The 13271-nt window shown below is 40.7% G+C and overlaps 1 protein-coding gene across 3 annotated transcripts in view; it reads left to right on the top strand.

Annotated features, from left to right (window-relative positions):
• ELP5 (elongator acetyltransferase complex subunit 5) overlaps positions 1–13271 on the top strand; it is a 76140-nt gene that overhangs the window by 17507 nt on the left and 45362 nt on the right. The window contains exon 8 of one of the 3 annotated variants that reach the window (XM_068113068.2): positions 3897–4419. The exons of the other annotated variants lie outside the window; for them this stretch is intronic. Coding sequence (XP_067969169.1) covers positions 3897–4002 — 106 coding nt within the window. The 3' untranslated portion in view covers positions 4003–4419. Of the gene's footprint in view, positions 1–3896; positions 4420–13271 lie in introns of those variants that run through there. 3 annotated transcript variants of the gene reach the window in all.

Consider the following 13271-nt stretch of genomic DNA (forward strand, 5'->3'; position numbering starts at 1 on the left):
ATGCATGAAAGGCATCAATGAAAAGCTGAGGATCTCCTCATAATTGGTAAACCACATGTAAATTGTCAAACTAAATAACTTTTGCATATTAACCCCTTGAATTCGGATTACCTTTTTTTGGATACGGACTGTATATGGACCTTTGAGTTAATTCTTGGGAAAGTGCCATTGGCAGTGATTACAGCTTCAAGTCTTCTTGGGTATGTCTATATCAGCTTTGCACTTCAGATTTGGGGAGTTTCTCACATTATTCCTTGCATATTTGCAAGGTCATTCCAGTGTTGATCTGGCTGTATGTTTGGGGTCATTGTCTTGTTGGAATGTAAATAAATCTTCACTGCATCTAAGGTCTTTTGCACTCTTAAGCAGGTTCTTCTCAAGGATTTGCCTATATTTGGCTCCATTCATTGTTCCCTCTAACCTTGCAAATCTTCCAGTCCCTGCTGCTGAAAAGCTTCCCCATAGCATGATGCTGGCAGCACCGTGCTTCATGGTAGGGATAGTGTTAGATGGGTGATGAGCTGTGCTCGGTTTCCGTCATATGTAGTGCTGTGCATTCCGCCAAAGAGTTCAATTTTTGTCTCATCAGACCACAGAATATTTTGCCTCATGCTCTGAGTCTTTCACATTCCTTTATGCAAACTTCAGATGTGCTGTCATGTGCCTTATTCTCAGGAATGGCTTCCGTCTGGCCATTCTCCCGTAAAGCTTAGATTTATGAAGTGCTGTCGAGACTGTTGTCCTTCTGGCAGGTTCTCCCATTTAATCCAAGGAACTCTAGTTCTGTCAGAGTGGTCATTGGGTTCTTGGTCACCTTCCTGACCAAGGTCCTTCTTGCCTGTTTGGTCAGATGGTCAGTCTGGGTAGTTCCATATTATTTCCATTTCCTAATGATGGAGCTCACTGTGCTCTTGGGAACTTTCAACACTAGAAATTGTTTTATACCCTTCCCCAGATCTATGCCTCCTCACAATTCTGTCTGAGAGTTCTATGGACAGTTCCTTGGACTTAATGGTGGAGTGTTATGCTCTGACATGCACTGTCAACTGTGGGACCTTATACAGAAAGGCGTGTTTCTTTCTAAATTGTGTCCAATCAATTGACTTGGCCGCAGGTGGATTCCAATCAATCTGTAGAGGCATCTCAAAGATGATACAAATAAATTGGATGCACCCGAGCTCGATTTGGAGTGTCATAGCAAAGGGTTGAACACCTATTGACTCAAGACATTTCAGCTTTTCATTTTTAATTGTTTTGTAAAAATTTCTCAAAAAAAAAAATAATTCCACTTTGATATTATGGGGATCAGTGATCAGTGACAAAAAAAAGTCTCAATTGAAACCATTTTCAATTCAGGCTGTAACACAACAAAATGTGAAAAAGTCAAGGGGTATGAATACTTTCTGAAGGCACTGTAGATCAACTGCGGAGGTAGCATCGTTCCGGCAATAGAGACTACGAGTAGGACGTCACCTGTCGTCGCCTGTCATCGATGCTGGATACGGTAACTTGGTGGGAACCCTTCTTCTCCATAGTCCAATCTCCGCTGGGAACCATACAGTCACCTGTCTGATCCAAGTTTGTAATAAGATTGTCCGGTATTTGTGGTCTTTCACGGCGTCGGTGACATGCTTCACAAACCCAGTTTGGATGTCTGGGAAATTTGTATTAATTTTGACAAAGACATGTTGTTTGACTATGGTTTGGAAGATATGTACAGAAGATTTTGATGTTTTGATTATAATGATTTTTGTCTAACTTGGTACATGATGGGTGATGTGTAAATGCTGAGCAACATTTACTCAGTTTTTCATATTTTATTTTATGTTGCCGTTATGCTCTAAGCACGTGTATTTTATCTTCGCGAATTAGCATCAACAGTGGCAATGGTGTCAGACTGCGGCGCCGTCTTAATTTTCATATTTCACAAATTTAGACCAGACGGATTTCTGAGAAATGTGAATGTTAGGTGCATTTTTGGGTAAAAGTTGGGAACCTCACTTTTTAACATAATTAGGGTATGCTGAATTCGATTAACCAGGTTCCCAAGCCGAATTTTGAGTTTTTGACCTTCTAATTAGCATAAACAAAATGGCCGCCAAATTACCATTTTTGAACGATTTCTTTGAACAAGCATTTATATATCATGTATATACATGCAGCTCTTTTACTTTAACTTTACAACTTTTACTCCAAAATGCACCTAGAAGCTTATACATGGCCTTTTTCATAAATCCGTCTAGTCTATATTATGGTTGGCGACATATTGAAAGAGACATTCAAACTGATATTGAAATTGGACATTATAAAATGGGAAAGGTTTTAATAAGACAATGTTTCATACAACCATTTATTCTAAAATTAATTATACATGGTCATGAAGCACAAACATTCAGGAATGCCACACATGTTGTTTTGCCAAACTACATCAAATTCATACACGGGTTCTGATCATCACTGATGCTGACAGGTACACATTGATGTGCACCTCAACTCTGAATAGCGACATTTGCAGCCTCGAGTCTTGCATTGCTTCTGGCATGCACAACAAATCATCTCGAGGCAACTTTCTGGGATTGGACTCAGTGACATCAGAATAGGCTCTAGTCCTGAATCACCACGTTTCCATCCCATTTCCAAGAGTTACGGCTGCAGCAGAATCGAACACATCTTCAAGACGATCAATCAAATATATATTCTTCGAGTCCCTTAGCTTCCTTCTGCTACATGCAGCAGTCCTTACTGTACTGACTCCATGATCACTTGCTTCACTTAGAGGAACTCTGGCTTTATGGGTTTGGCAGAATATACACAAGCTGTAATCCGCAGACGAAGGCTTCTTCAAGGTAACTACTGGATCCATCGTCGCCTGCAGCTAAAAAGAAACATTTATTAGCCTCAAATATATACTACAGGTATATATTAACATTTGTATAATAAAACTGTGGGCTGCACTGGAGTGAATATTAGATAGATTACCAGATATATTAGATTAGATTAGATTACCACATAGAGCTGCATGTATATACATGATATTTAAATGCTTGTCCCAAGAATGTGTCCAAAAATGGCAATTTGGCGGCCATTTTGTTTATGCTAATTAGAAGGTCAAAAACTAAAAATTTGGCTGGGGAACCGGGTTAATCGAATTCAGCATACCCTAATTATGTTAAAAAGTGAGGTTCCCAACTTTTACCCAAAAATGCACCTAGAGAACTTAGACATGGCCTTTTTCCATAAATCCATCTAGTCTAATTGTAGTATACACAGATGTACATTTTCTGCAAATTATAATTCGGCCGAAAATAGTTTGAAAGTAAATCCGTGAAAGATAATTCCCATGAATATTAAGTAAGCTGCAGTATGACGTAGGTATCTGAGCCATTTTGCATACCTTAGTAATATACCCTTTCCCCTACCTATAATTTTCATCTGCCTTCTTTCATGTATTAGCCCTTGATTTCTTTCCATCCCTCTTCTCACTCCCCATATAACAACACTCCTCCCTCCTACTCACTTATTTCCCGATTGATGGATGCTTTATTGATGGCTTGATGGATGCTTTCTGGTTTGTCCAAGTTGAAGGCCATTTTGTCATTGAAATGCAGTATCGGATCTCTGAGCTCTCAGTTGGTCGAACCCTAAAATTTCAAGTTGGTTGAGCTCCTGAGTTTTGCACCATGGTTGGGCCCCTGAGTTTTGCACTATTTTACAATCTTTTTATTAGTTTAACATTGGTATGTTTTGTAAGAAGATGAATTGCTTTTGTGGAGGGGAGCAAGTGTAGTAGAGAATCGTTTTAACAAAACGTTGTGTAAGAAACTATAATCAAGATTGTCTTTCACAAAGTGTTTTTGGGGATTCTTGAAACTTGTTGCTGTGCAATGTTGTGACAGGAAACAGGCAATCCTGTCCAAGGCTGATGATGGGCAGATCTTTTACTTGCCTGACAGAGAAGACGATTTTGATGAGGAGGATCCAGATGATGATCTGGATATCTGATGGAAATCTTGACATGAAATACAATTGCTGCTGGGTGTTCCCAAACTGGGTGAAATACAATCGTTCATAAAAGCTGTGCAAATGGTGGGATTTCCTTTGGAGTTTTGAGGTCAATGAAACGCGATCAGGGACTTGGAGCTTTGTATGGGATGAGGCTCAAGCTGTGATTTGCAGCCTCTATTTTGGAAGATTATATCATGGGCTGCAAATGTCCACGTGATATCGAGAGGACAATTTGAAGCTGAACATTGTCGTTTACCATGGAAGACAGCTGCTTGCCTGAACGTTATGGTTAAACCATTATTTATGACTAAGTTGCTGAAAACATTTGTTGTTCTATTGCATTGATGAATATTCTTCCTATTTCTCCATCTTTTACACAAAAGCTGGAATACAAATAAATATTTGGAAAACAAATCTCAGCGTAAACATTCTGTGTACTATATGTATCAATGTTGTAAAGTATTTGCTTTGTAGTTGACATTGATGCATGGGTAAAAGGACAGCCTATGTATTATTTATATAGGTGGAAGAGGAGGTTAACTTGAGAAACAGGATAGTAGAGGAGATAGGGGGAGGAAAAGGTACTGCAGAGGGTTGAAGAAATATAAATTAGAATGGATGAAACAGACCCGAGTGTGTGGGGTAGGGGGGAAAGTGGGTGGCTAAAGTTTTGACCATTTTTCGTATGTAATATGTAAATGGAAGTTTATATGCAACTTTTCTGAAATGGTATAAATGATCTGGTGAACTATTGCAACTGCACAGATAATAACAGATATATACAGTGGGGTGCAAAATTATTAGTCCACTTAAATCAATGCCAAGCTTTCACAAATCATGATTTCAAACTGAAATTTATCATAATATTGAATACTAGCAGAAGTACCCGGCATTGCCTGGCGGGGGAGGGGAGGGGAGTGGGAAGAGTAGGGGAGGGGAACGGGGGGGAGGGGAGAAGAGGGGGGGGGGAAGTACCCGGCATTCCGTGTATAAACGTGAGGGAGAAGAGATGGGGGGGGAGGGGAGGAGAGGGGGGAGGGAGAGGGGTGGGAGAGGGGAGGGAGGGGGAGGGGGGAGGGGGAAGAGTCAGGGGGAAGGGGGAGGGGAGGACGGAGGGGGAAGGGGGAGGGCCAGTCAACATTGACGTTGCAGTTCTCATGGTCGGAGAGCAGCACAACAATCGCGACATCGTCCTGAATCATCGCAACAGCACGAAGCGGATTTTGGAGACTCACTGATCCTGTGACGCCCTCCAGTACCGGCGTTGCCGGGTGGGGGAAGGGAGACCCGTACATTCCCAACCCGTATATTCGCCCTCTCGACTCAAGCTCACTCGGACAAAAGCCTCGCACAAATTACACCGTGAAGGCCCAATGGCCATGTCTATGCCACAAATCAAGTACGTGAGCGAGTCGGGCGCACTGAATTGAAAATATATAGAACGCTCATACTCCGTGAAAAGTGAAGCCAACTGCCGGCGGGGATGGAACATCACGTGATCGCTGTGAGCGAATCAGTGCGCTGCTCTGCCACCGGTCAGAATCCGTGTATAATATTCCTCGCTGAAAAAAAATCTATGTGAAACATGCTACTATCTATGCTAAATCATGCTAAATCATGCTAAATGCTAATCATGCTAAAATCTATGCTACTTGCTGTGAGTTTATGGCGGCAAGGAACATCACGTGATCACGTCACGAACATCATTCGTGATCACGTCATCACGTGATCGTGATCGTCATCAATGAGCGCGAATGAGCGAATCAGCGCGCTGCTCTGCCACTGGTTCAGATTCCGTGTATAATATTCCTCGCTGAAAAAAAATCTATGTGAAACATGCTACTATCCATGCTAAATCATGCTAAATCATGCTAAATGCTAATCATGCTAAAATCTATGCTACTTGCTGTGAGTTTATGGCGGCAAGGAACATCACGTGATCGCTCTGAGCGAATCAGCGCGCTGCTCTGCCACCGATTCAGATTCCGTGTATAATATTCCTCGCTGAAAAAAAATATGGATCTAAAGATGAAAGAAAAAAAAACCGATGTGGTGTGAATGGCAATGTTCCTCGCTGAAATGTGAAAAAACACAATCGCTTTTCGCTCAGAATTACGTGCGAACACGTAACTGTGAGTTTATGGTGGCAAGGAACATCACGTGATCGCTCTGAGCGAATCAGCGCGCTGCTCTGCCACCGGTCAGATTCCGTGTATAATATTCCTCGCTGAAATGCGCTGAGGTAAAAATATGGTAAAAAAAATTATGAAATAATTATTTTTAGGTCGGCCATGTTCTTCCCAGGCTCAATGGCCATGTCTATGCCAAATATCAAGCACGTGAGCCTCTCCGTTTAGGAGTCTATCGGTAACATTACACACACACACACACACACACACACACACACACACACACACACACACAAACTGTGTTATATATATATATATATATATATATATAGTATATATATACAGTAATCCCTCGCTATATCGCGCTTCACTTTTCGCGGCTTCGGTACATCGCGGGTTTTTCTCGCTAGTATATGTAAAATTATATATTGGATTTTTAATTATATCGCGGGATTCTGCGGCCTATAGGTATTTTAATTTTTTTAGATTTTAATTATTTTTGCGGTAAAATAAGCATTTTCTAGCCTAAAAAATTAATAATAATATAAATAAAAATATAACACATTAATTAAAACCTATATTAAAAGAATATTACAGTGAATCGAAATAAAATACGCATTATAAATGAGTAGACAAAGAATCGCGCATTTTGAAAGTCCCGTATTCTGGGGGTAATTAACTTGTCCATGATTCTGGGGGTAATTAACCCATCCGTAAGGAGGGTTCTTGGACGGTTCTTCGCTACTTTAAGTAATTTGCAAGGTTGATGCCAAACTGTGTCCTGCAGTTTAATGATCAATATGGTTTTAAGAGTCGTCATACTTTGGGTAACCTCTAATTTACAATAACTTATGTTTACAACTTAGAGACACATGATCATGATGACGATTTCGATGATGTTGTCTAAAGCTGCAATTAAATTAAGTCGCTGAGTAACATGAATGACCGAGGTTGTGGAGGATGGGATTTTTCGGTCATTACCTTTTGATACAGATGAGATATCTGCTTCATCACTGCATCAGATCAGGAATAACCACCCTCCTCACCTCCTCTCCACCCCCCACTGCTTCCTACAAATTAACCATCAGGAAGCTGCTGCATATGCAAGAGGAAGCTAATGCATTTCTTATTAATTTTCAAAATTAATCATCATCTCTATTTTGAATAGCTCATGAAGACTTCTGTATGCCTAGGCCTCAGGTTTGATTAAAGGCACTTTTGTCAATTATTGCCTTTTGCTTTCAAAAACACAATTTGCATCAATGTAAATACTTTGTTGTACTGTACTTGTGTAGTTCCATGATCGTATGTGTATGTTTGTTTGTTAATTAATTGCAATTATAAAAGAACTTGCATCAATGTACTGCACAGCTATATATACACGTACAAATATTTTTCTAATACGTAAGGACTAAGGATGGGTCTCAAAAGTGTGTTTAAGAGTGTAGAAAGGGTTCATAAGAGCGTGGGAAAGGTTTATAAGAGTATGGGGAGGGTTTTTAAAGGCTTAAAATATATAAAAATAATAAAATAAATATATGGTTTCTACTTCGCGGATTTTCACCTATCGCGGGGGGTTCTGGAACGTAACCCCTGCGATAAACGAGGGATGACTGTATATATCTATCTATAATTCCAGTAATCTCTGTGTGTTTGTTTGTACGTTTGTACGTTTGTACGTTTGTACGTTTGTTTGTTTGTCTGTGACCGCTGTTTCTCGACAACCACGGGTCCGATATACTTTTAACTTGCCAGGTATATTGCTGGGGACCCGAGGATGTGCCTTTTCAAGGTTTCATATTAATCGGACAATTACTTACCGAGCTATGTCCAAAAAACGATTCAACCAATCAGAGAGCAGCGAACTATCGCGTGTGCCGAACGTGGCGGACACACTCTGCCTCGGATGGCACATTTGAGAGCGTATTCATTTATTTCACGTTTGCAAACTATGTTGGCGCTATGTTGGCGTTAAACTATGTTTTAAAACTAATAAAAACCATTTCATGTAAATAGATGGGGGGGGGGGGGGGGGGGATTGTCACTGTACTCGCACGAGCAGATGGCGGAAGTGCCTGACCGCCAAGTGAAGTCCGAGCAACTCGCGGTCGAAGGTACTGTAACGGCGTTCGGGCGGGCGAAGCTGCCGGCTAAAGAACGCCAGCGGTTGCCAAGCTCCGTTTTAAAACTAATAAAAACCCCGGGGGGATTGTCACTGTACTCGCAAGCCGTTCGCCGTTCGCTTTGGCGTTGCGAATGGACCAAAACATTTCATGCACCAAACCATTTCATGTAAAGCGTTCGCCGTTCGCTTTGGCGTTGCGAATGGACCAAAACATTTCATGGACCAAACCATTTCATGTAAATAGAGGGGGGGATATAATTTTAGATATAGATATAGTACGGGCATGCCCTAGTATATATAACTGTGAGAAATAGTAGAAACTCCACAGTACGAGCAGGGCGTCTCATTTGCATTGAATATATAATCGGGAGATTGAATAAGACGCGGACGTAGCTTCAGGACTTCGCTCTTTAATTCGACAAGCTTTCGACCAACAAAGGTCTTCTTCTGAGTCGGCCCCAAGTTCAACGGAATCGACTTAATTGGAACAACTCGAACAATGCAATTGTGTCTCCAATATGCCTCCATATAGTCCCACAACAGGTAGGTGCCCTCGTTCACTGTCCTAAAAATAAACAAGTTTGATTTTAATCCCTTCAGCTGTTTTCAAGTATCACATTTTCACCAGTTGAACTTGAAATTGGGGCCGACTCAGAAGAAGACCTTTGTTGGTCGAAAGCTTGTCGAATTAAAGATCGAAGTCCTGAAGCTACGTCCGCGTCTTATTCAATCTCCCGATTATATATATATATATATATATATATATATATATATATATATATATATAATCGTTAGATTAAATAAGACGCGGACGTAGCTTCAGGACGTCGATCTTTAATTGTCGACAAGCTTTCGACCAACAAAGGTCTTCTTCTGAGTCTACAAAAACAGCAGGCATGTATATCAGTCAAGTATGTATGGTGATATGTGTGTGAGATGTGTGATGTGTGTAGAAAATGCATACAGAAGGAAGAGCCACGCCAAAGTTCACTCACCAGCCCCAAGTTCAACAGAAGTGACCGTTTGCGTTACAGTTAGGGTGCACGTGCATATACAAATATAGAGATATACATACATAAACACACAAGCATATATTCATATCCCATTTATATTCATATAATATATTTATATATTTATATAAATGACATATAAAGGTAGAATGAATGAATTAATGAATGATGAATGAATGAATGAATGGGTTACGGTTAACAATTTGATTGGGTTGATGTTGGAACATGCTTTCGTCATCAAAATTTATGCCATGAGGGACTTTTGTCCGAAGTTTGTGTATCCAAAAGGACTCACGTTTCAGAATCGTGGTGTGTGATCGATTTGTGATTGATTCAATGGCAGAGATCTGAATGTCATTTATAGAGTGATCCGGTTGATTAAAGTGTATCGTGTAAGGTAGAGATTTGCCCTGACTGGTGTGGAAGTAATTGATTTCTGACCGGGTGTTATTAAATCGTGTGTAGAGTGTATTTTCAGTTTTTCCAACATATTGTTTGGTGCACTTTTGGCAAGTGATTAGGTATATGACCCATGTAGATTTGCAGTTCATATAGGAGGTGATGGGGAATTTTTGTCCAGTGCTAGAACTACAGAATTTGTTTCCTTCTAGTAAATGCTTGTGAATAATGCATTTGTTTGCTGTGCATTTATAGAAGCCAGGGATCCTAGTTTCTTTGTTGTGGGGCTGTGGGTGCTTTGCTTTTACCAAGAGGTCCCTGAGTGTCCGACCACGTCGAAATGATGTTAGTGGAGGTTGAGGAAATGTGGTGCCGAGTGTTTCTGATTGATGGAGGAGAGGAAGGGCCTTATTCAGAATACTTGGCAATTGGGATGAGGTAGCAGAGTAGGTGGTTACCAGTGGGACACGGTTAGTTGCAGGTTTGGGTTTGTAAGTCAGAAGGTCTGCTCTCGGTATGTGTTTTGCTCGGGTTATTGCTTCTTGCACAGAGTGAGGGTCATAGTTTCTTGCAATGAAGTGTGTTTCTAATTGGCAGAGAGAAGTTTCTTCTGCCATTTTTGTTGAGCAAATGCATCTTACTCTGAGTGCTTGACTGTATGGTATGCTTGCAATTGTATGTTTAGGATGAGATGAAGAAGGGAGAAGGTAAGAGTGAGTGTCTGTTGGTTTGGTGTATAGTTCTGTTTCGAGTCTGTTATTTTGAAGCGTGAGTGATGTGTCTAGAAAGTGAACTTCGGACTGTGAGCTGTCGAATGTGAACTTGATGGTCGGATGAATCAAATTTAATTCATTTTGGAATTGGGTGAGACTACGGGGGGATTTTGACCAGATGAACTGGATGTCATCAATATAACGTACCCAGGATTTTTCCAAGATTCCGTGATGAGGTTGTGCATTGATCTTGGCCTCTATCATTCCCATGAAGATGTTAGCGTACGATGGTGCAACAGGGGTACCCATAGCGGTACCTTGAGTTTGAATGTAATGTCGTCCGTTGAATTGGAAATTATTCAGTTTGAGTGTCAGTTCTAATAGGCGCATAAGGTCTTGAGTAGGTGGCATTGGGACTTGTCGTGTATCGAGGGCTTTGCGGCATGCAGACAGGCCTTCTGAATGTGGAATATTAGTGTAGAGGGATGTAACATCTGCTGTGACTAAAATGGTTTGGGAGTTGAAAGGTGAGTATATTCTGTTCAATCCTTGGATGTGGGTCAGAAAACTGGTTGTGTCCTTGAGGTATGAGGAGAGCTTCAACACGAGAGGACGTAAATGACAGTCAACAAATTTTGATATGAGAACAGTTGGACATGTGCAGCCAGATACGATTGGTCTACCTGGATTGTTTACCTTGTGTATTTTAGGAAGAAAATAAAGGTTAGGGCAATGAGGATCTTTCGGAACCAAGCGAGATTTGATGGTTTTATCCACCCGAATAGAATCTACTACCTTTTTAACCTCTTCAAGATGTAAAAGGGTAGGGTCGGATGGGAGCTCTTTGTAAGTATCACTATGTAGTTGACGATTACCTTCTGCAACGTAATCGGTAGTCGACATAATGACAATGCCAGTACCTTTATCTGCTGGCTTTATGACTATCTTTTCATTGTTTTGGAGATTGTGAAGTGCTCGTCGCTCTGCCTTTGTAAGATTGTCCTTATGTCTGGAACAATTATATTTTTGTGCCACCTTTTCAATTTCATTGCTCACTTGTTCCATATAGACATGTAGATATGGATTGTCAACACGTGGTGTCCAGGTGCTTTTTGGTTTAGGTAAAGTGAGTTGTGGTGTATTAGTATCGGTGTATGTGATTGTATGCGTGGTTGTTGGTGTTGTTTGTTGTGGCGTTGATGGTGCTGGGTGTACTTTAGCAAAGTGTGCCTTTAATGTCATTCGCCTACAGAAATCTTTTAAATCTTCTTTCAATTGTAATTGGTCTATTTGTGGAGCGATTGGGCAAAATTTTAAACCCTTAGAGAGCAGGTTTATTTCCGCCTCACTGAGGGAATGATTGGAAAGATTGATGATCCCGAGTTTAGGTAGATCTACAAGTTTGGTTGCAGTAGAAGTTCTATTGTTGTTGGTTTGACTATTTTCAACCTCAGCTGTGTTCATTTCCATGGAGGAACGGTTCTGCATGTAATGATGTCTGCGGTTTGTGTATTGTTTTTTACGATAATGTCGATTTTTGTGTTTATGCTTAAGTTGGTCAGAAGTGGTTTGAGAAGTGGTTGGAAGTGGTTGGAGTGGTTGGGGTGGTTGAAGATGGAGTGGTTGAATTGGTGGAGAAGTGGTTGGAAGTGGTTGTAGTGGTTGGTCAGAAGTGGTTGGAGAAAAGTGGTTGGGAGTGGTGGTTGGAGTTACCTGGTTATTGTTTGCAATGGGTGTATTCTCTTGAGATGGTTTTATATGCTTGCATATAATGATGAAATGATAAAATGAAATGCTTGCATATATAAACGTGATGAAATGTTATGCAAGCATATAAAACCATCTCAAGAGAATACACCCATTGCAAACAATAACCAGGTAACTCCAACCACCACTCCCAACCACTTTTCTCCAACCACTTCTGACCAACCACTACAACCACTTCCAACCACTTCTCCACCAATTCAACCACTCCATCTTCAACCACCCCAACCACTCCAACCACTTCCAACCACTTCTCAAACCACTTCTGACCAACTTAAGCATAAACACAAAAATTGACATTATCGTAAAAAACAATACACAAACCGCAGACATCATTACATGCAGAACCGTTCCTCCATGGAAATGAACACAGCTGAGGTTGAAAATAGTCAAACCAACAACAATAGAACTTCTACTGCAACCAAACTTGTAGATCTACCTAAACTCGGGATCATCAATCTTTCCAATCATTCCCTCAGTGAGGCGGAAATAAACCTGCTCTCTAAGGGTTTAAAATTTTGCCCAATCGCTCCACAAATAGACCAATTACAATTGAAAGAAGATTTAAAAGATTTCTGTAGGCGAATGACATTAAAGGCACACTTTGCTAAAGTACACCCAGCACCATCAACGCCACAACAAACAACACCAACAACCACGCATACAATCACATACACCCCTACTAATACACCACAACTCACTTTACCTAAACCAAAAAGCACCTGGACACCACGTGTTGACAATCCATATCTACATGTCTATATGGAACAAGTGAGCAATGAAATTGAAAAGGTGGCACAAAAATATAATTGTTCCAGACATAAGGACAATCTTACAAAGGCAGAGCGACGAGCACTTCACAATCTCCAAAACAATGAAAAGATAGTCATAAAGCCAGCAGATAAAGGTACTGGCATTGTCATTATGTCGACTACCGATTACGTTGCAGAAGGTAATCGTCAACTACATAGTGATACTTACAAAGAGCTCCCATCCGACCCTACCCTTTTACATCTTGAAGAGGTTAAAAAGGTAGTAGATTCTATTCGGGTGGATAAAACCATCAAATCTCGCTTGGTTCCGAAAGATCCTCATTGCCCTAACCTTTATTTTCTTTCTAAAATAC

Source organism: Myxine glutinosa, chromosome 4 (genome assembly GCF_964187855.1).
Source record: "Myxine glutinosa chromosome 4, kmMyxGlut1.1, whole genome shotgun sequence".
Taxonomy (NCBI): domain Eukaryota; kingdom Metazoa; phylum Chordata; class Myxini; order Myxiniformes; family Myxinidae; genus Myxine; species Myxine glutinosa.